At 49.6% G+C, this 22,645-nt stretch overlaps 1 protein-coding gene across 3 annotated transcripts in view; it reads left to right on the top strand.

The window, feature by feature from the left end:
* TRIOBP (TRIO and F-actin binding protein) overlaps nucleotides 1–22,645 on the top strand; it is a 116,481-nt gene that overhangs the window by 5,729 nt on the left and 88,107 nt on the right. The window contains exons 1-4 of one of the 3 annotated variants that reach the window (XM_075321838.1): nucleotides 3,169–3,643; nucleotides 3,795–3,851; nucleotides 4,908–4,976; nucleotides 10,006–10,095. In XM_075321838.1, coding sequence (XP_075177953.1) covers nucleotides 3,584–3,643; nucleotides 3,795–3,851; nucleotides 4,908–4,976; nucleotides 10,006–10,095 — 276 coding nt within the window. In that variant the 5' untranslated portion in view covers nucleotides 3,169–3,583. Of the gene's footprint in view, nucleotides 1–3,168; nucleotides 3,644–3,770; nucleotides 3,852–4,907; nucleotides 4,977–10,005; nucleotides 10,096–22,645 lie in introns of those variants that run through there. The other 2 variants (XM_075321840.1, XM_075321839.1) reach the window with 2 other exon arrangements.

Genomic DNA, 22,645 nt, shown 5'->3' with positions numbered 1-22,645 from the left:
TAGTAAGGTGAGGTGTAATAGCCGCGGCAGCCCTCTTTACGATGGGTTATTTGCTCCCCCTCCGTTCATGACTCAGTGCTCTGCACGTTACTACCTGCATTATGTAATACTAGTATTTCCAGGCTCACAGTAATATACGGGGGCAGCCGCCATTCATGGTTTTCAGCCAGTTATTGCATTTGACAACATTGGCCCATCCCGTGTGTGTAGTGTGTGCTGGCCCCCCGGGCCGCTTCCCATTGTCAGTGTCCTCTTCTCTACTGATGTTGGTTGTGAATCGAGTCGTATTGTCATTGTGTCTATGCTCTTCCTTCTCTCTACTGATGGTTGTTAATGGCTTCATGTTGTCACCGTGTCTCTGCTCTTCTTCTTTTCTCTACAGATGTTGGTTATACTTCACGTCATTGTCATCGTCTCTGCTCTTTCTCTTTGTACGGATGTTGGTTGTGAATCGCGTCGTATTGTCAGTGTCTCTGCTCTTCTTCCTCTTCTCTGTACTGATGTTAGTTGTGAATTGTGTCGTATTGTAAAGATCTCTGCTCTTCTTCCTCTTCTCTGTACTGATGTTAGTTGTGAATTGTCGTATTGTCAAGATCTCTGCTCTTCTTCCTCTTTTCTGTACCGATGGCTGTGAATTGTGTCGTATTGTAAATATCCTCTGCTTCTTCTCTTCTCTGTACTGATGTTGGCTGTGAGTCACGTCATATTGTCAGGGTCTCTTCTCTGTACTGATGGTTGGGAATTGTCGGATTGTCATCGTGTCTCTGCTCTTTTCTTTGTACTGATGTTGGTTGTGAATCGTGTTGTATTGTCATCGTGTCTCTTCTTTCTTTTCTTTGTACAGATGTTGGTTGTGAATCGTGTTGTATTGTCATCGTGTCTCTTCTTTCTTTTCTTTGTACTGATGTTGGTTGTGAATCGCGTTGTATTGTCATCGTGTCTCTTCTTTCTTTTCTTTGTACTGATGTTGATTGTGAATCACGTAGTTTTTTCATAGTTTCTCTGCACTTCTTTCTCTTCTCTGCTATGATGGTTGTGAATTGCGTTGTATTGTCAGGGTCTCTGCTCTTCTTCCGCTTTTCTATACTGATGGCTGTGAATCGCGTTGTATTGTCAGTGTCTCTGTTCTTCTTCCTCTTTTCTGTACTGATGGCTGTAAATCGCGTTGTATTGTCAGTGTCTTACTTTTTTCTGTAGTGATGTTGGTTGTGAATCGCGTCATTGTCTCTGCTCTTTATCTTCTCTGTACAGATGTTGGCTGTGAATTGCGTCGTATTGTCAGTGTCTCTGCTCTTCTTCCTCTTTTCTCTACAGATGGTTATACATTGCGTCATTGTCATAGTCTCTGCTCTCTTTGTACTGATGTTGGTTGTGAATCGCGTTGTATTGTCAGTGTCTCTGCTCTTCTTCCTCTTTCCTGTACTGATGGCTGTGAATCGCGTTGTATTGTCAGTGTCTCTGCTCTTCCTCTTTTCTGTACTGATGGTTGTGAATCGCGTTGTATTGTCAGTGTCTCTGCTCTTCTTCCTCTTTTTCTGTACTGATGGTTGTGAATCGTGTTGTATTGTCAGTGTCTCTGCTCTTCTTCCTCTTTTCTGTACTGATGGCTGTGAATCGCGTTGTATTGTCAGTGTCTCTGCTCTTCCTCTTTTCTGTACTGATGTTGGTTGTGAATCGCGTCGTATTGTCAGTGTCTTTGCTCTTCTTCCTCTTTTCTATACTGATGACTGTGAATCGCGTCGTATTGTCAGTATCTGTTTTTCCTCTTTTCTATACTGATGGCTGTGAATCGCGTTGTATTGTCAGTGTCTCTGTTCTTCCTCTTTTCTATACTGATGGCTGTGAATCGCGTTGTATTGTCAGTGTCTCTGCTCTTCTTCCTCTTTTCTATACTGATGGCTGTGAATCGCATTGTATTGTCAGTGTCTCTGTTCTTCTTCCTCTTTTCTGTACTGATGTCTGTGAATCGCGTTGTATTGTCAGTGTCTCTGCTCTTCTTCCGCTTTTCTGTACTGATGGTTGTGAATCGCGTTGTATTGTCAGTGTCTCTGCTCTTCTTCCTCTTTTCTATACTGATGGCTGTGAATCGCGTTGTATTGTCAGTGTCTCTGCTCTTCTTCCTCTTTTCTATACTGATGGCTGTGAATCGCGTTGTATTGTCAGTGTCTCTGCACTTACTCTTTTCTGTACTGATGGTTGTGAATCGCGTTGTATTGTCAGTGTCTCTGCACTTACTCTTTTCTGTACTGATGGCTGTGAATCGCGTTGTATTGTCAGTGTCTCTGTTCTTCTTCCTCTTTTCTGTACTGATGGCTGTGAATCGCGTCGTATTGTCAGTGTCTGTTCTTCTTCCTCTTTTCTGTACTGAGGGCTGTGAATCGCGTTGTATTGTCAGTGTCTCTGCTCTTCCGCTTTTCTGTACTGATGGCTGTGAATCGCGTCTTATTCGAATCACTGTTCTTCTTTCTGTTCTCGATGTTAGTTGTGAATCGCAATGTATAAGGTGTATATTAGCGACTTGTGTAATGTGGTTTATTTATTTCTCTTGTTTATGTACACGGTCCTCCCATATACATCACCAGTCGGGAGCCCTCTTCTGTGCTGGTTGTACTGGGACACGCGTGTCATCGTCAGCAAAAGCAAAAATCCTTTGGAACGCACTATATTCATTCAAAGGGGTTTATACCGATGAGCTATTCTTCGCAGATTGGCAGGTGGAGGGCTCCTGGCACCCCCAATGGTCAGCTGGTTGAGGTGGCACACCTCCCTATATTGGAATGGTCTTACATACAGGTGACTGGTAGACTATTCTCGGGCACCATACATTATACTGAGGTGTGCCCCTTGTTGCCGATCGGTGGGGTGCTTGGCTTCACCCCGTGCCAGTCTGGTATTAGTGACCTGTGCTGAGGATGGGTTATCAATATCCAGTAAACCCATGTTACTGTATGGAGATATTTTTCTGCTGTTGCTTTATAACACTTTGCTCTTTGATTATCATCTTAAACATCCCAAGCATGTCCTATAAACGTTCCCTCCCACATCACCATTGATACCCGAGCCCTGTAGTATGGCCTTTTAACCAGCTGCTTGCTGACCGTTTCTCTGATCAGTCAGCGCCTCCTGTGTACCAGTGCGGTATTGGGTGTCTGTAATGCTTATGCTCTCTATGGGGCAGTCTCACTTTTCGCCAGTCTCATGTGGTATTCACAGGGTGAAATCGAATCTCCTATATCCGTCGTATGTCTCTCTCTGCCCCCTGTGCCCTCAAACCAACGGGACCGTGGCCAAGGGGCGGGTGTCACCAGCGTCCCTGCCGTACAGACAGCAGCTCTGTAACAGGAGAAGGAAAGGGCTGGAGAGGGGGACAGAACGAAAAGTCAGAGCAGCCTCCTCTGCTGGCGATATAGAAAGAAAAATAGAATGTATAGATAAAGACGAGCAATCTAGATGGGCTGGAGGACGGGCCTAGAGGACGTCTATAGGACATGGAGCTGCCATGGGGCCTGTGCTGCCATGACTGAAGAGTTGACTTCCAAGAAGGACAAATTTCATTGAGACATTGAGGTGGCGACACGTGCCCATGCTGCCAAGTAATGCACCTTGTGCTCCCTCTGAGAGAGGTGCCGGCTCAGACCTGGAGGTATGACGTCCTCCGCCGAGGACCATGCCTGGGGTGTTGCATCCCCTTCTTGTTCGGTGTCTGCTGTGTATAAATAGCTGTAGTAACCCCTTCTGCTCTTTTTGTACTACTGAATGTTCAGTTGCAGTCCATGTGTGCTTTCTCTCAACAGCCCGACCTGCTGAACTTCAAGAAGGGCTGGATGTCCTTGCTGGATGCAAATGGAGAGGTGAGTCCAGACCTGTGCACGGTGACTTCCATTACTGGGGCAGTAGTTTGTTGTCAGTGGTGCACAGTTGTGTCTGTAATCTGGGCGCCACGGCCAAGTGTACTTATGTGAATAAAATGTGTACACGTCCAACACCTATGGCCAGGTATGTGACCAGTAGGAGCATATTTATTCTTTTATCTTCTGTTTGCTGTATCCCTAGAGCCATTGTTTTTCAGGCCTGCTTGACCGTGTTATCCAGGTGTATATACTGTTAGCCTGCATATTGGGCTGGTAACTATTACAATCAGTAGAGTATAGCGCAGAGAGGTGTCTGGTTCAGTGGATGCATCAGGAGCGCACACAGACAGACGAGGCCCCTGTGTGTATATGGACCCTCTGCAGCCCAAGAGCTCATCATAATGCCCAATTCCTTGCTTTGGAGGTGTTAACGAGCCCCCAATAACCGTGGCCCCTGTGTGACTGCACAGGTTGCACCAGGGATGGATATAAGTAGATGTAAGGGCGTATTCCCATCTCCAAGATCCTATCCCAATATGTAGTAGGTGTAGTCATATTAATATTAGCAAATACCTACAATTAGAAATGTAATATGTTCTCCTGATTAGTTATGGCACTTACCTCATGTGCAGGGCATTGCAGTAACGTAGATATCCATGGTTATGACCAATCATATAGTGACAGTTAGTCACTAGGGAGCATAACCATGGATACCTAAGCTATAGTAATGCCCTGCAAATGAGGTAAGTGACATAGCTAATCAGGAGAATTATACTACAGTTCTACTTTAAAGCGTTTTTTTTATAATAATAATAAATATCATATGTTGGGATAGGAATTTGGAGATGGAAATCCCCCTTTAAAGCAAATGGATTCCCCGGATCCCCTTTCTATAGCCATCGGCTTTCATCTGAGAGCCACAAATCGAGGGTCCTGGGAATCTACTTGCATTTGCCCAGAGATCCACCTCCTCCTCCCCGGCATCTGCAGATCTTCTTTATTTCACCAACGTATAACCGTACTTGAGGAGTAAATGAATTTCTTCCTTCCTCGCAGTGGAAGAAGCACTGGTTTGTTCTGACGGATTCCAGCCTGAAATATTACAGAGACTCCAATGCTGAAGAGGTGAGGATCTCGTTCCTGCTTTCTATGTAAGGTGTCAATCTATTACAGTATGGCAGTATCTCACTTGTCAGAGGTGTAGATAAGATGTTGCCATAGAAGTTATTTTCATGGGATCCTTTAACTTCTGTCTGTCGGGGTCTTTGTAATAAGTGACAGAACCTGGATGGACAGTTTGGGCCATTGTGAGTGAGTATGCCTATCTGACAGATGAGGCTCCTCAGCGAAGATTGTCTCTCCATTAATTCAGGAGTCACTAAAAGGATATTGAAAATCAGACACATAATTATTTGTGACGTTGGACACATCCATGTTGCTTTTTTTTTTTTTTTTATCCATCTGTAAATCAGCAAACATAGAAAGCAATTTCGTTGTATCCCTGCCCAGGTTACCTTTGTATATGTACCTGGGAGCGGCTTGCTTAGTACAGGTACAAAGAAACGCTCCATCTGGGTACAAAAAGTGCAACATGTGATGTTAGATCATCAATCTACACAACCAGAAATAATACCGCACCTACTCTGATTACTCTGTGGGCAAATACACTCCAACATTGAAATTGTAATGCCAAGAAGGAAAAACCGTGGAGTTATGGAAATCACAGGATGGATAGACATGTTTACAATTTACATGAGACCATTTACAAAACATCTTGATTTATTCTGTATTGATTAAGAGTACAGCTCTCAAAAGTACACACACATGTACACATTGGCTGACATCAATGAGCTTGGTAAACAAGCCCAACCATGAACTATTCTTTTCCCCTTAAATTTGTGTATTTTGGAGTGTATTTATATATTCCCCCTACCGCAGTCTTCGCCAGGTTCCAGCGCCATTTCACTCTTCTCAGTGATGGCACCATTCTTCAGACTTCTACAATATAAGTCTATGGAACTTCAGAACAAGGCTCTATAGACTAACATTGTAAAAGAGTCTTCTAACTCATAAATTGAATGACCCAGAGAATCTAAAGAGCTATGACGTGACGTGGAAGAATAGCAGAATGGTGCTGGATCACTGAGAAGACAGCGATCAGTGAGTATATTAACACTGACGCTACACTACATACACAAATTTAAAAGGGGAAAAAAAGTTAATGGGAGTTCCCCTTTAATGGTTGTCTTAAGAATGTCCTGCCACTCTGAATGCATTTGGGCAAATCATCAAGATCTGCTTCTGGCAGCTCCCTTTGAAAATGTTGATCTATGATGTCCCAGATATGCTCGATGGGAGACAAGTCCTGAGGCTCTGCAGGCAATGGCAGCATATTTAGGCCATGCCGACTGATGTGTGCATAGGCAGAAAGCTGCCAATCGGTAGTGGGGTCAGGGTTATGCAGAGCTCTTGAACATGTTTGACTACCTGGCAGCAGGTATACTAGTCCTCTAGTGATCTCTTGCTGTTAAAACCTATATTATCAAAACTGCAGCAAGCATCCCAGTAAGTGACACATCATTGCAATTGGGGTCTCTGTCTCTACATTATGCTGCTCTCACATTAGGTGGCGACAGATTCCCTGTAAATTGTTCATTCTATGTGTCATAGAACATTACTGTAGAAGGGTAGTGGACATCGCGTGATTCCTGCATTAACATGTTTATTGTCCTGGGACTTTCTGGAGCTTACTCCTTCTGCAACAAATACAAGAGACATGCCAAGTACGAATGAGTGAACCGTGGAAGTTCGGGATCACCGGGTTCACCGGACTAAAGTTAACAGTTGGAGTCGAGACCCTAGCTTCACCTGAACTTGACCCTGAACCCAATATAAGTCAATGGGGACCTAAACTTCTGTGCTATAAAATGTTTGTAGTAAGGGCTAGTGGGTTGCAGAATTGGGACAATTGCCCTGCAAAAAAATATGGATAGGGAATAAATTAAAAAAAAAAAAAATAAAACCAAAAAACGTTGACTGACCCATATTTTTGACAACCAGCGCAGGTAAAGCAGCAGCTGTGGTCTGCAACCCTCAGCTGTATAATTTACTTTGGCTGGTTATCAAAATTAGGAGATCCCGCACTGTTTTTTTAGGGTGTTGTTGTGGTTTTTTTTTTTTTAAAAAAACACAAAAAAATGGCCTGGGCGCTGCTGTATTTTTGATCAGCCAAGGTAAAGCAGTCAGCTGGTGGCTGGTATTATCTGGGTGGGGAGGCTCATGGTAAGGCCGGCGTCACACTTGCGATTGAAAAGTCGGTCCGATTCTCATGCCGGAAAGTAGGACTTTTTTTCTCACTTTTCATCAGTGTGCTGTCAGTGTGCATTCCTTTTTTTTTTCTCTTACAGTTGTTACTCATTTACAGTCATGTACAGGAGCATTTACAGTGTTCTCTGCTTCATAGAATAAATTGTATTTAGAAAATCAGATACCACTTGGATGATCTGTGTGACATCCGTTTCTTTTTTTCTCAAACCCATAGACTTGCATTGTAGAGTCTCACATGAAAAACTCTAGAAATCGCAGCGTGTGGGGTTTTTTTTTTTTTTTTCTCCTCAGTCTGATTTGAGCTGAGGAAAAAATGGCAGATCGGAGCTGCCTAATTGATTAACATTGGTTTGAGTGCAATGTGATGTGAGATTTTCATCGCATTGCACTTGTGCAAGTCAATCGCAAGTGTGACTCTGGCCTTATTTGGATCTTCCCAGCCTAAAAATAGCTGCTTCAGAAGTGGTGCATCACATTAGATGCTCCAATTCTGGCACTTTGCCTGGCTCTTCCCGATTGTCCTGGTGTGGTGGCAATCAGAGTAATAATTTTTATTTCTATAGCGCCAACATATTCCGCAGCGCTTTACAATTCAGAGGGGACATGTACAGACAATATGAGACAATACAAAGTAACAAAATTTAAGATACCAAGAGGAGTGAGGGCCCTGCTCGTAAGCTACAGTCTATGAGAAAATAGGGGAGGCACAAAACGTTGATGGGGAGAAAAGCTTGTCATATATAGTCCAGTCATCGATTTAAAGGGAACCAATCGCTAGGATTTTTGTATATAAGCTAAAGGCAGTGCTATACTGGCACTATCAGGCTGATTCTATACATACCTATAGTGGTCAGCTCAGATGTATAGGTATTGAAATTCAAGAAAGTGAAGTGTGTAAAATGAGCAGCTTCCCCTCCCCCTGTTAGAATTGTCATAAGCATTATACAAACAACTCACTTTGTCTAGCAGGACCTGTGGTGAGGTCATAGCCATGTGTCCAGAAGGGGCGGGGTCTCGGACTAAAGCTGGATACCAGATCACATGGGTATGACCTCACACAGGTCCTTCTACAGACAAAGTGAATAGTTTGTATAATGCTTATGCTAATTCTAACAGGGGGAGGGGATAACTATGAATATATGATCTGCTCCAGTGCAACTGTCACTCAAGAAGCTGCTCATTTTACGAACTTCACTTTCTTGTATTTCAAAACCTAAACATCCGAGCTGACCACTACAGGTATATATAGACTCCGCCTGATAGTGCCAGTATAGCACTGGCTTTAGCTTATATACGAAAATCCTGGTGATTGGTTTCCTTTAATAGGGGATTCAAAACCAGCTGCGTGGGCTGGTCGCCAGCCAGAATTTACACAGGTACAGAGTGTAAAAAAGTACATGGACAGGAATGGAGTCAGAAGATACAGAGGACAAGAATTGGAAGTAAATTTTATGAAGGGCAGAAAGGGACTAGATTAGATCAGGGAGGTGAGGTGATAGGCTAGTTTAAAGAAATGCATTTTTAGGACCCGCTTAAAGGTGTGGATGTTGGGAATTAAGCGGCTTGTTCTTGGTAGTGTGTTCCAGAGCATAGGCGCAGCTCGTGAGAAATCTTGAAGATGGGAGTGGGAGGTTCGAATTGTTGAGGATGTCAGTCTTAAGTCATTAGCAGAACAGAGGGCACGGGTGGGGTGATAGACAGAGATGAGGGAGGAAATATAGGGTGGTGCAGAACCGTGGAGAGCTTTGTGAGCGAGAGTGATAAGTTTATATTGGATTCTGTAACGGATAGGCAACCAGGGCAATGACTGGCACAGAGCAGAGGCATCAGTGAAGAGGTTGGAGAGTAATACTTATGGAGTTGATGTCGGCTGTGCATTGACAGCTGGCATCAAGCCCAGTGATTAGTAACTGGGAGTTGTCTATTAGACACCGCCATTGCTAACCCAGCAAGTATAAAGTTAAAACAACACACACGAGGGAATGAACACTCCGTCGTTCACCAACTTATTAGTTAAAAATAAATTCTTGAAGTTCTGACATTCAATAGTGTTATGTTTGACAACGTCCATCAATTCTATGGTTCGTTGTTAGAGCGAAGCTCCATAGGAGGTCACTGCCGGTCACCGGCAGCCCGGAATATCCTATGAGTGTGACTCTGAGTGAGCTACGGAGCCTGTTAACCAGTTAAATGTTGTCAATCTCTGACAGCAGGCTTTAACGTGCTGACAGGCCCGTCACTAGTCCGCCAATCTTGGCAGCGTGCAGCCGCCACTAATATTCCCAAGTATATGCTCATGTATCTAACTCCTAATATTCTGCTCAGTATAATAAGTAGCACAAAGGAGGCTCCTTTTCTAAATGATAACAGTTGGTTTGTGTCCGGATCACGTCTTGGAGCCATTTGTGCAGGTTTTAAAGAATTTATCAGTCAGGTATGTAAGAGTAAAACATAAACGGTCGTTATGGAGGTTGGCCAAGTTATTTTGTATGAAACCTAGGAGTAAAGGGTCATCTGAAGGTTTATACCCTCGCGGGGGAGCGCTGCACTCCTCCATGGTGTAAATTCTTCAAAAAAGGAGCAGCAGTGGAATACTTTGTGTGTTTCTGTCACATTTGCCAGTGTCCTCACACTACAGAGGTGTACGTTTACTGCAGAATATTACAATGCTCTGACTCACCGAAGTCTGCGTTATTGCTGACCCTTTTCTGCAGGGCTTTATATATAAATCAGCACATAGATCGCAGGCTTATAGGAAAAGAAAAAAAAGTGACTGCATGTGGGGAGTTCAGGGGCAGGTTTTAACATATTTTCCTCTACTCCTTAGGCAGATGAATTAGATGGGGAGATTGATCTCCGAACTTGTACGGACGTGCCGGAGTTTGCTGTACAGAGGAATTATGGCTTCCAGATTCATGTGAGTTGATCTGGAAATGATTTACAGAAATGACACGTTCATATGTCAGCGTGTTGTAGTATTTTATGTCATTATGTCCTCTAAAAGAAAAACTGATGTGGACAGTATTTGTTTTTGCTACCATTGTCCATTACCAATCGGCAGTACCTTACCTACCTTTTGACCATTGCCCTTTTTATGTCAGTCTTATAAGACTTTATTTCCCTGCAGTCAAGACTTTGTGACTTACAGTATTTTTCGGACCATAAGACGCACTTTTTCCCCCCCAAATGTTGGGAGAAAGTTGGGGGTGCGTCTTATGGTCTGACTGTGGCTGCGGGGAATGAGGGTGCTGCAGTGGAGCGGGTCATCGGGGGCACGAGCAGGCTGTAGCAGCCTGCTGTGACCACGTGGACCCGCTCATTACATATGCACGCCCATCCTCCCGCCCATTTCTCAGCGCAGAAGCCGGCGCTGACAGGTGGGCGGGAGGACGAGCGGGGACGCGCGCATAGTAAAGAGCCGGCCCGCATGATCACCCCAGGCAAATTACAGCCTGGAGTGATCATGTGCGGCTGTATTCACTGCTCCCCGCGCGTCGTCATCAGCGCGGGGTGCAGTGAATCAGTACACTCACCCGTCCCAGTGTGTGGAGCCGTCTCACTGCAGCACGCAATGTCTTCCTGTCTGTGCCGGTCAGGTGATCTGTGCTGATCGGCACAGACAGGAAGAAATCGCGTGCTGTAGGGGAATGGCCACACACACACACACACACACACACACACACACACACACACACACACGTCAGTGGTGCAGAGAGGAAGATGATCGGGGCTGCAGGGAGTGAGGAAGAGGTGAGTATAAATGTTTGGGGTTTTTTTTCTCTGTGCTATAGGATACAGGCCATATACCAGGATGGTATATGAGCACGATGGGGGCATATAGCAGGATGCGGGTATATGAGCAGGATGGATGGGGGGGTATATGAGCAGGATGGGGGTATATGAACAGGATGGGGGTTTATAGCAGGATCATATACAAGGCAGGAGGATCATTACCAGGATGGGGTACCTTAGTAGAGAATTTGGGGACATTACCCCCATAACAGTGTCAGCAGCACATCCTCGCCCCATTACAGTGTGTCATGACCACATTTTTTTGCTTAAAGTTTTATTTTCTTATTTTCTTCCTCTAAAACCAGGGTGGGTCTTATGGTCAGGTGCGTCTTATAGTCCGAAAAATACGGTATTTTACCATTGCACGAGCTGTACCTCTCAGAAATGTAAATTTGGGGAATAAGGCCGAGGCCACATGGGGATTTATGCGAGTGCTCGTATGACACTCCGCTCTCGCTCGGAGCAAAGTGTCATGCGACTGTGGTCCAATCGTGCGATCAGAACATAGTTGCGGGGGCCGGCGCTGCGGAGGAGGGGGGGGGGGGGGCGGCGGCGGCGCTGCAGAGGAGAATGGGAGATTTATCTCTCCATCTCCTCTGTTGCTGGCTGATTCGAGAATCGCACTGCTCTCGCATTACACCGCTGTAACGCAAGTGCAATGCGATGTTTCTCTCGCCCCATAGACTTGCATGGGCGTGAGTGGAACAGGATTGCCTTCCACCCGCAGCATGCTGCGACTATTTTCTTGGTCCGATTAGGGCTGAGAAAAAGCTCATGGAAGCTGCCCCATAGTGTAACATTGGTCCGAGTGGAATGCAATTTTATTTTTCTTTGTCGCTCCATTGGGAGACCCAGACAATTGGGTGTATAGGCTATGCCTCCGGAGGCCGCACAAAGTATTACACTAAAAGTGTAAAGCCCCTCCCCTTCTGCCTATACACCCCCCGTGCTCCCACGGGCTCCTCAGTTTTTATGCTTTGTGCGAAGGAGGCAGACATGCACGCACAGCTCCATAGATTGGTCAGCAGCAGCTGCTGACCATGTCGGATGGAAGAAAAGTGGGCCCATATGGGGCCCCCAGCATGCTCCCTTCTCACCCCACTCTTGTCGGCGGTGTAGTTAAGGTTGAGGTATCCATTGCGGGTACGGAGGCTGGAGCCCACATGCTGTTTTCCTTCCCCATCCCCCTTAGGGCTCTGGGTGAAGTGGGATCCTATCGGTCTCCAGGCACTGAGACCGTGCTTCATCCACAACTCCTGGGAGCCTGCTGGATAGGAGCCGGGTATCGTTAAGGGACATGGCCCTGCTACTTGGAGGTACTCTGTGTCCCCGTGGGGACCGAGCACAGCAACACTCCAGCATTGCTGGGTGTGCTAGTGCACCGGGGACCGCGGCGCTGACCGGGTTAAATGTGCCATTACACACTCAGCGTCGCTGAGTGTGTTTATGTAGGGGGACTACCGCGCTGACCGCCGCCGCCATGTTTAGCACTGAGGCGCGGCTGGGACTTGTAGTGCGCCGGGGACTTCCGCGCGGCCGCGCTTATTACTCGAGTCCCCGGCTTTTGCGGCCTAGTCTTTCTTCCTCCCGCCCACAGCCCTGACAAGCAGGGGAAGGGCGGGACGCTGTACAGACGAGCAGCAATGAGGGCTGGAGAATGCTTTGCATACTCCACCCCCTCACTGTGCACTGTGGGGCACCAGTTCCCGCACTTTCTGGGTCACGCCCACGGCTCCCTCCTCTCCTCAGGACGCCGGCAGCCATTCCTGTCAGCTCCTCGGACGCTGCAGAGGGGGACAAATTCTGGGAGACCCAGGCAGGGATTCTAGTGGCCTCACAACCGCTTTAAGCGGGTGGTAAGCAGCACCTGTGGTGCTAGCCCCATTGTGCAGAAGTGTAATTATATGTTTATGGTATATACTTTACACTGTATAGTGCACAGTTGTTTTCTGGCTATATACCCTATTGTGTTGCTCAGGGAAGACAATAGCATGGCGCCCACAAAAGGCAGGGGTGCCAAAACACAGGCTTACTATGCTGCCTGCGCCGCATGTACGACGCCGCTACCGGAAGGTTCCACTGACCCTCATTGTGTGCACTGCTCGGCCCCTACTGCACTTGCTCAGCCGGAGCCTCTGCTAAGAGGGGCCTAGGGGGAGCCATCTCCTGACACTCTCCAGGTGACAGGGACGGAGTTTGCAGCCTTTACGGATAAACTCTCTGAAACTATGGCTAAGATACTAGAAGCCTTGCAGTCCAGATCGGTATCTCAGCACAGGGACTCTGTTGAATCATTGTTCCCTGGCCCCCCTCAGTTGGACCAACAATGTCCCCCCGGAGTATCTCATAGATCCCAGGCTGGGGGCTCTGACACGGACCCCAGCCCCAGACCGATTAAGCGAGCTCGCTTGGAAATTCCCTCGACATCATCATATTGTTCAGGGTCTCAGCGGGGGGAATCTCTGGTTGATGACGCGGAGACAGTTGATCAGGATTCTGATCCTGAGGCCGCTCTCAATCTAAATACTCCGGACGGGGACGCCATAGTGAACGATCTTATTGCGTCCATCAATCGAATGTTGGATATTTCTCCCTCAGCTCCTCCGGTGGAGGAGTCAGCTTCTCAGCAGGAGAAATTCCGTTTCAGGTTTCCCAAGCGTACAGAGTATGTTTCTGGACCACTCTGATTTCAGAGAGGCAGTCCAGAATCACCATGATTGTCCAGATAAGCGTTTTTCTAAGCGCCTTAAGGATACACGTTATCCCTTTCCCCCTGACGTGGTCAAAAGTTGGGCTCAGTGTCCCAAAGTGGATCCTCCAATCTCCAGACTGGCAGCTAGATCCATACTTGCAGTGGAAGACGGGGCTTCACTCAAAGATGCCACTGACAGGCAGATGGAGCTCTGGTTGAAATCCATCTATGAAGCTATCGGCGCTTCTTTTGCCCCAGCATTCGCAGCCGTATGGGCGCTGCAAGCTATCTCAGCAGGTCAAGCGCAAATCGACGCAGCCACACGCACGTCCGCGCCACAGGTGGCGTCCATAACCACACAGACTTCGGCATTTGCGTCTTACGCTATTAATGATGTCCTGGACTCTGCGAGCCGTACGGCGGTTGCATCCGCCAATTCGGTGGTACTCCGCAGGGCCTTGTGGCTACGGGAATGGAAGGCAGATTCTGCTTCCAAAAAGCGCTTAACTAGTTTGCCAATTTCTGGCGACCGATTGTTTGGCGAGCGTTTGGATGAAATCATCAAACAATCCAAGGGAAAGGATACATCCTTACCCCAGCCCAAACCGAACATACCCCAACAGAGGAGGGGGCAGTCGAGGTTTCGGTCCTTTCGGGGCGCGGGCAGGTCCCAATTCCCCTCGTCCAAAAGGCCTCAGAAAGATCAAAGGAACTCTGATTCATGGCGGTCTAAGTCACGTCCTAAAAAGACCACCGGAGGTGCCGCTACCAAAGCGGCTTCCTCATGACTTTCGGCCTCCGCAATCTGCATCCTCGGTCGGTGGCAGGCTCTCCCGCTTTTGCGACACCTGGCTGCCACGGGTAAAAGACCGCAGGGTGAGAGACATTCTGTCTCACGGTTACAAGATAGAGTTCACCTCTCGTCCCCCGACTCGATTCTTCAGGTCATCCCCGCCTCCCGGGCGAGCCGAGGCTCTTCTGCAGGCGCTGGGCACTCTGAAGGCCGAAGGAGTGGTGGTCCCTGTTCCTCTTCAGCAACAGGGTCACGGTTTTTACTCCAACCTGTTTGTGGTCCCAAAGAAGGACGGGTCTTTCCGTCCTGTCCTGGACCTGAAACTGCTCAACAAACACGTAAAGACCAGGCGGTTCCGGATGGAATCCCTCCGCTCCGTCATCGCCTCAATGTCCCAAGGAGATTTCCTTGCATCGATCGATATCAAAGATGCTTATCTCCACGTACCGATTGCTCCAGAGCACCAGCGCTTCTTGCGCTTCGCCATAGGAGACGAACACCTGCAATTCGTGGCACTGCCGTTCGGCCTGGCAACAGCCCCACGGGTTTTCACCAAGGTTATGGCTACTGTAGTAGCGGTCCTCCACTCTCAGGGTCACTCGGTGATCCCTTACTTGGACGATCTCCTGATCAAGGCACCCTCTCAAGAGGCATGCCAACACAGCCTCGACGCTACTCTGGAGACTCTCCAGAGTTTCGGGTGGATCATCAATTTTACAAAGTCAAATCTGACACCGGCCCAATCGCTGACATATCTTGGCATGGAGTTTCATACCCTCTCAGCGATAGTGAAGCTTCCGCTGATCAAGCAGCGGTCGCTACAGAAGGGGGTACAATCTCTCCTTCAAGGTCAGGCACACCCCTTGAGGCGCCTCATGCACTTCCTGGGGAAGATGGTGGCAGCAATGGAGGCAGTCCCTTTCGCGCAGTTTCACCTGCGTCCTCTTCAATGGGACATCCTTCGCAAATGGGACAGGAAGCCGACGTCCCTCGACAGGAACGTCTCCCTCTCTCAGGCGACCAAAGCTTCCCTTCGGTGGTGGCTTCTTCCCACTTCATTATCGAAGGGGAAATCCTTCCTACCCCCATCCTGGGAGGTGGTCACGACCGACGCGAGTCTGTCAGGGTGGGGAGCGGTTTTTCTCCACCACAGGGCTCAGGGTACGTGGACCCGGCAAGAGTCCTCACTTCAGATCAATGTTCTGGAAATACGGGCAGTGTACCTTGCCCTGAAAGCGTTCCAGCAGTGGCTGGAAGGCAAGCAGATCCGAATTCAGTCGGACAATTCCACAGCGGTGGCATACATCAACCACCAAGGCGGCACACGCAGTCGGCAAGCCTTCCAGGAAGTCCGGCGGATCTTGATGTGGGTGGAAGCCACGGCCTCCACCATCTCTGCAGTTCACAACCCGGGCGTGGAAAACTGGGAAGCAGATTATCTCAGTCGCCAGGGCATGGACGCAGGGGAATGGTCCCTTCACCCGGACGTGTTTCAGGAGATCTGTTGCCGCTGGGGGGTGCCGGACGTCGACCTCATGGCGTCCCGGCACAACAACAAGGTACCGACGTTCATGGCACGGTCTCAAGATCCCAGAGCTATGGCGGCAGACGCCTTAGTTCAGGATTGGTCGCAGTTTCAGCTCCCTTATGTGTTTCCTCCGCTGGCACTGTTGCCCAGAGTGTTACGCAAGATCAGGGCCGACTGCCGCCGCGTCATCCTCGTCGCTCCAGACTGGCCGAGGAGGTCGTGGTACCCGGATCTGTGGCATCTCACGGTCGGCCAACCGTGGGCACTACCAGACCGACCAGACTTGCTGTCTCAAGGGCCGTTTTTCCATCTGAATTCTGCGGCCCTCAACCTGACTGTGTGGCCATTGAGTCCTGGATCCTAGCGTCCTCAGGATTATCTCAAGAGGTCATTGCCACTATGAGACAGGCTAGGAAACCAACGTCCGCCAAGATCTACCACAGGACGTGGAAAATTTTCCTGTCATGGTGCTCGGCTCAGGGTTTTTCTCCCTGGCCTTTTGCCTTGCCCACTTTTCTGTCCTTCCTTCAATCTGGACTGGAAAAGTGTTTGTCGCTCGGCTCCCTTAAGGGACAAGTCTCAGCGCTCTCTGTGTTTTTCCAGAAGCGCCTAGCCAGACTTCCACAGGTACGCACGTTCCTGCAGGGGGTTTGTCACATCGTTCCTCCTTACAAGCGGCCGTTAGAACCCTGGGATCTGAACAGGGTGCTGCTGGTTCTTCAGAAACCACCATTCGAGCCAATGAGGGATATTTCTCTCTCACGCCTTTCGCAGAAAGTGGTTTTCCTAGTAGCAGTCACCTCTCTTCGGAGAGTGTCTGAGCTAGCAGCGTTGTCGTGCAAAGCCCCTTTCCTGGTGTTTCACCAGGACAAGGTGGTTTTGCGTCCGGTTCCGGAATTTCTCCCCAAGGTGGTATCCCCCTTTCATCTCAATCAGGATATCTCCTTACCCTCTTTTTGTCCTCATCCAGTTCACCAATGTGAAAAGGATTTGCACTTGTTAGATCTGGTGAGAGCACTCAGACTCTACATTTCTCGTACGGCGCCCCTGCGCCGCTCGGATGCACTCTGTCCTTGTCGCTGGCCAGCGTAAAGGGTCACAGGCTTCCAAATCAACCCTGGCTCGGTGGATCAAGGAGCCAATTCTCGAAGCTTACCGTTCTGCTGGGCTTCCGGTTCCCTCAGGGCTGAAGGCCCATTCTACCAGAGCCGTGGGCGTGTCCTGGGCTTTGAGGCACCAGGCTACGGCTCAGCAGGTGTGTCAGGCGGCTACCTGGTCGAGCCTGCACACTTTCACGAAACACTATCAGGTGCATACCTATGCTTCGGCGGATGCCAGCCTAGGTAGACGAGTCCTTCAGGCGGCGGTTGCCCACCTGTAGGAAGGGGCCGTTTTACGGCTCTATTACGAGGTATTAATTTACCCACCCAGGGACTGCTTTTGGACGTCCCAATTGTCTGGGTCTCCCAATGGAGCGACAAAGAAGAAGGGAATTTTGTTTACTTACCGTAAATTCCTTTTCTTCTAGCTCCAATTGAGAGACCCAGCACCCGCCCCTGTTTTTTTGTGTACACATGTTGTTCATGTTGAATGGTTTCAGTTCTCCGATATTCCTTCGGATTGAATTTACTTTAAACCAGTTTATAATTTTTTTTCCTCCTTCTTGCTTTTGCACCAAAACGGAGGAGCCCGTGGGAGCACGGGGGGTGTATAGGCAGAAGGGGAGGGGCTTTACGCTTTTAGTGTAATACTTTGTGCGGCCTCCGGAGGCATAGCCTATACACCCAATTGTCTGGGTCTCCCAATTGGAGCTAGAAGAAAAGGAATTTACGGTAAGTTAACAAAATTCCCTTCTTTTATTTTTTTTTATCGCATTCCACTCGCACCAGTTTTCTCGCCGTGTGTTCTAGGCCTAAGAGAAGAGTTTATATCCCAGTCTCTGGCTCCAGATATAACATCCCTGTGCTGCCTGCAATAAGACAACAGGGACCCTTCCTCCTTTGTCTGTACCCCGACACTCCAGGCATTAGAAACCTCTTCTAATCCTAACATTTTCTACATTTTTTTTTTTCTATTTATTGAGCTATAGCACGTAAATAGACCAATTCTAGTGAGCCACTTAAACAGTAAATACAAATTATGCAAAATGGCTAAAACTTGACTTTTAATAAATATCCTATAAAAGCTAAACAAAACTACCTGCATAACAACTGTAACATGCACCAAAAAGCTTCTCTGGGTAATGTGAACAGAGCCAGAAATGTAGTGGATGACCCTGAGACGTCACTAGTATTTAGACAAGAAAAAAAACAAAGAAATTAGTGTTCCTATTCTCCCCTGAGTGGACAGTGGTCCTGCGGACTGCAAAAAGATAAATAGAAATACACAAAATACCGAAATCATTTTTTCACAATGACAGTTTTTAACCTTCCTTTGCTGCCAATATCTGAGACCAGAACAATAGAGAATAATTGAAAAATTGGAACAGTCTCACCAGGTAAGCAGGAGCAGGGATCGGACGGGATCTCCTTTAACCCCTTCAGCCCCCAGCCTGTTTTCACCTTAAAGACCCGGCCATTTTTTGCAATTTTGACCAGTGTCACTTTGACAGGTTATAACTCTGGAACACTTCAACGGATCCTGGCGATTCTGACATTGTTTTTTCGTGACATATTGTACTTCATGTCAGTGGTAAATTTAGGCCGATATGTTTTGCGTTTATTTGTGAAAATTTCGGAAATTTAGCGAAAATTTTGAAAATTTTGCAATTTTCAAAATTTGAAATTTTATGCCCATAAATCTGAGAGAAATGTCACACAAAAAAGTTACTAAATAACATTTCCCACATGTCTACTTTACACCAGCGCAATTTTTGAAAAAAAAAAAATTTCCGTTAGGAAGTTAGAAGGGTTCAAAGTTCATCACCAATTTCTCATTTTTCCAACAAAATTTACAAAAAAAAATTGTTTAGGTACCACATCACATTTGGAGTGATTTGAGAAACCTAGGCGACAGAAAATACCCAAAAGTGACCCAATTCTAAAATCTGCACCCCTCACTCTGCTCAAAACCACATCCAAGAAGTTTATTAACCCTTTAGGAGCTTCACAGCAACCAAAGCAATGTAGACGAAAAAATGAAAATTTTACTTTTTTAACACAAAAATGTTACTTTAGCCATAAAAATTAGTATTTTCACAAGGGTATCAGGAAAAATGCATCATAAAATGTATCGTGCATTTTCTCCTGAGTACGCAGATACTCCATATGTGGTGGAAATCAAATGTTTGGGCGCACGGCAGGACTCGGAAGGCAAGGAGCGCAATTTGAATTTTTGAGTGCAAAATTAGCTGCACTCATTAGCGGACGCCATGTCGGGTTTGAAGACCCCCTGAGGTGCCTAAACAATGGAGCTCCCCCACAAATGACCCCATTTTGGAAACTAGAGCCCTCAAATATTTTTTCTAGATGTTTGATGTGCACTTTGAACCCCTGGGGGCTTCACAGAAGTTTATAACGTTGAGCCGTGAAAAGAAAAAAAAATTTTTTTACCACAAAACTGTTGGTTCAACCAGGTAGCTTTTTTTATCACAAGGGTATCAGGAAAAAATGCACCATAAAATTTATGGTGCATTTTCTCCTGAGTACGCAGATACCCCATATGTGGTGGAAATCAAATGTTTGGGCGCACGGCAGGACTCGGAAGGCAAGGAGCGCCATTTCACAGCAAAATTGGTTGGAATTATTAGCGGACGCCATGTTTCATTTGGAGACCCCCCTGAAGTGCCTAAACAATGGAGCTCCCCCACAATTGACCCCATTTTGGAAACTAGACCCCTCATGGAATTTATCTAGCTGTTTAGTGAGCACTTTGAACCCCTGGAGGCTTCACAAACGTTTGTAATGTTCAGCCGTGAAAATATTTTATTCTTTTTTTTACCACAAAATTGTTTTTTCAAACAGGTAGCTTTTTTTTCCACAAGGGTATCAGGAAAAAATGCACCATAAAATGTATTGTGCAATTTCTCCTGAGTACGACGATACCTCATATGTGGTGGAAATCAATTGTTTGGGCGTACGGCGGGGCTCAGAAGAGAAGGAGCGCCATTTCACAGTAAAATTGATTGGAATTATTAGCAGACGCCATGTTTCATTTGGAGACCCCCCTGAAGTGCCTAAACAATGGAGCTCCCCCACATGTGATCCCATTTTGGAAACTAGCCCCCCCCCATACAAAAAAAATTAGTTTGGCGAAATAAAAAATACAGACATCAGTAAAAAAAAAAAAAAAAAAAAGAGCGCCTGCCACTAAGACCAGTGCCAAACGTGAGAGCAATGCACGAGTCTCGTATCGCATCATCCACTGCAGTCTGGAAGTGAGCAACTGCGCTGGATAATGCGATGCGAGAGGGCGGGGCGGCAGATGAGAAAGGGCGCAGCGGATGGAAGATGGGAAAGTGCGCAGCGGGTGGAGGAGCGGCAGAGGATGGGAAAGGGCGCAGCGGATGGATGATGGGAAATGGCGCAGCGGATGGAGGAGCGGCAGAGGATGGGGGGGTGAGATGGGGATACCTACCTTACAGGATGGATCTAGGCAGCAGAATCACAGCAGACAGAAGAGGCAGCAGATGAAGGAGGGTGAAAAGGATGGGAGAGAGCAGGCAGCAGATCAGGGAGGGGGGCAGAGTCTGATGGGAGGGGGGGAGGCAGCACATGGAGGGAGGGGGGAGGCAGCACATGGGGGGGGAGGCAGCACATGGGGGGGGAGGCAGCACATGGGGGGGGAGGCAGCACATGGGGGGGAGGCAGCACATGGAGGGAGGGGGGAGGCAGCACATGGGGGGGAGGCAGCACATGGGGGGGGAGGCAGCACATGGGGGGGGAGGCAGCACATGGGGGGGGGAGGCAGCACATGGGGGGGGAGGCAGCACATGGGGGGGGGGAGGCAGCACATGGGGGGGGGAGGCAGCACATGGGGGGGAGGCAGCACATGGGGGGGGAGGCAGCACATGGGGGGGGAGGCAGCACATGGGGGGGGGAGGCAGCACATGGGGGGGGAGGCAGCACATGGGGGGGGAGGCAGCACATGGGGGGGAGGCAGCACATGGGGGGGGGAGGCAGCACATGGGGGGGGGAGGCAGCACATGGGGGGGGAGGCAGCACATGGGGGGGGAGGCAGCACATGGGGGGGGAGGCAGCACATGGGGGGGGAGGCAGCACATGGGGGGGGAGGCAGCACATGGAGGGGAGGCAGCACATGGAGGGGAGGCAGCACATGGAGGGAGGGGGGAGGCAGCACATGGGGGGGAGGCAGCACATGGGGGGGAGGCAGCACATGGGGGGGAGGCAGCACATGGGGGGGGGAGGCAGCACATGGGGGGGGGCAGGCAGCACATGGAGGGGAGGGAAGGCAGCACATGGAGGGGGGGAAGGCAGCACATGGAGGGGGGGAAGGCAGCACATGGAGGGGGGGAAGGCAGCACATGGAGGGGGGGAAGGCAGCACATGGAGGGGGGGAAGGCAGCACATGGAGGGGGGGAGGCAGCACATGGAGGGGGGGAGGGGAGGCAGCACATGGAGGGGGGGAGGCAGCACATGGAGGGGGGGAGGCAGCACATGGAGGGGGGGAGGCAGCACATGGAGGGGGGGAGGGGAGGCAGCACATGGAGGGGGGGAGGGGAGGCAGCACATGGAGGGGGGGAGGGCAGCACATGGAGGGGGGGAGGGGAGGCAGCACATGGAGGGGGGGAGGGGAGGCAGCACATGGAGGGGGGGAGGGCAGCACATGGAGGGGGGGAGGCAGCACATGGAGGGGGGGAGGGGAGGCAGCACATGGAGGGGGGAGGCAGCACATGGAGGGGGGGAGGCAGCACATGGAGGGGGGGAGGCAGCACATGGAGGGGGGAGGGGAGGCAGCACATGGAGGGGGGGAGGGGAGGCAGCACATGGAGGGGGGGAGGGGAGGCAGCACATGGAGGGGGGGAGGCGAGGCAGCACATGGAGGGGGGGAGGCAGCACATGGAGGGGGGGAGGGGAGGCAGCACATGGAGGGGGGGAGGCAGCACATGGAGGGGGGGAGGCAGCACATGGAGGGGGGGAGGGGAGGCAGCACATGGAGGGGGGGAGGCAGCACATGGAGGGGGGGAGCCGATTAGGTGCAGTGGCAGCCGATGGAGGCGGCGGCCGATCGGGTGCAGCGGCGACTGAAAGGGGACGGTGGCGACCAGGGACAGCGGCGTGGCGGACAGCAGCGGTGGATCTCGGCGGGGAGCGGCGGTGGATCTCGGCGGGGAGCGGCGGTGGATCTCGGCGGGGAGCGGCGGTGGATCTCGGCGGGGAGCGGCGGTGGATCTCGGCGGGGAGCGGCGGTGGATCTCGGCGGGGAGCGGCGGTGGATCTCGGCGGGGAGCGGCGGTGGATCTCGGCGGGGAGCGGCGGGGGATCTCGGCGGGGAGCGGCGGGGGATCTCGGCGGGGAGCGGCGGTGGATCTGGGCGGGGAGCGGCGGTGGATCTGGGCGGGGAGCGGCGGTGGATCTCGGCGGGGAGCGGCGGGGGATCTCGGCGGGGAGCGGCGGGGGATCTCGGCGGGGAGCGGCGGGGGATCTCGGCGGGGAGCGGCGGGGGATCGGGGGGGGGGGGGTGCTATAACTTACCGATGGGCA

This window comes from Anomaloglossus baeobatrachus, chromosome 8 (genome assembly GCF_048569485.1).
Source record: "Anomaloglossus baeobatrachus isolate aAnoBae1 chromosome 8, aAnoBae1.hap1, whole genome shotgun sequence".
NCBI classification, from domain to species: Eukaryota; Metazoa; Chordata; class Amphibia; order Anura; family Aromobatidae; genus Anomaloglossus; species Anomaloglossus baeobatrachus.
Note: the sequence above shows the minus strand (reverse complement) of the source record. Positions and strands in the feature narration are given on the sequence as shown.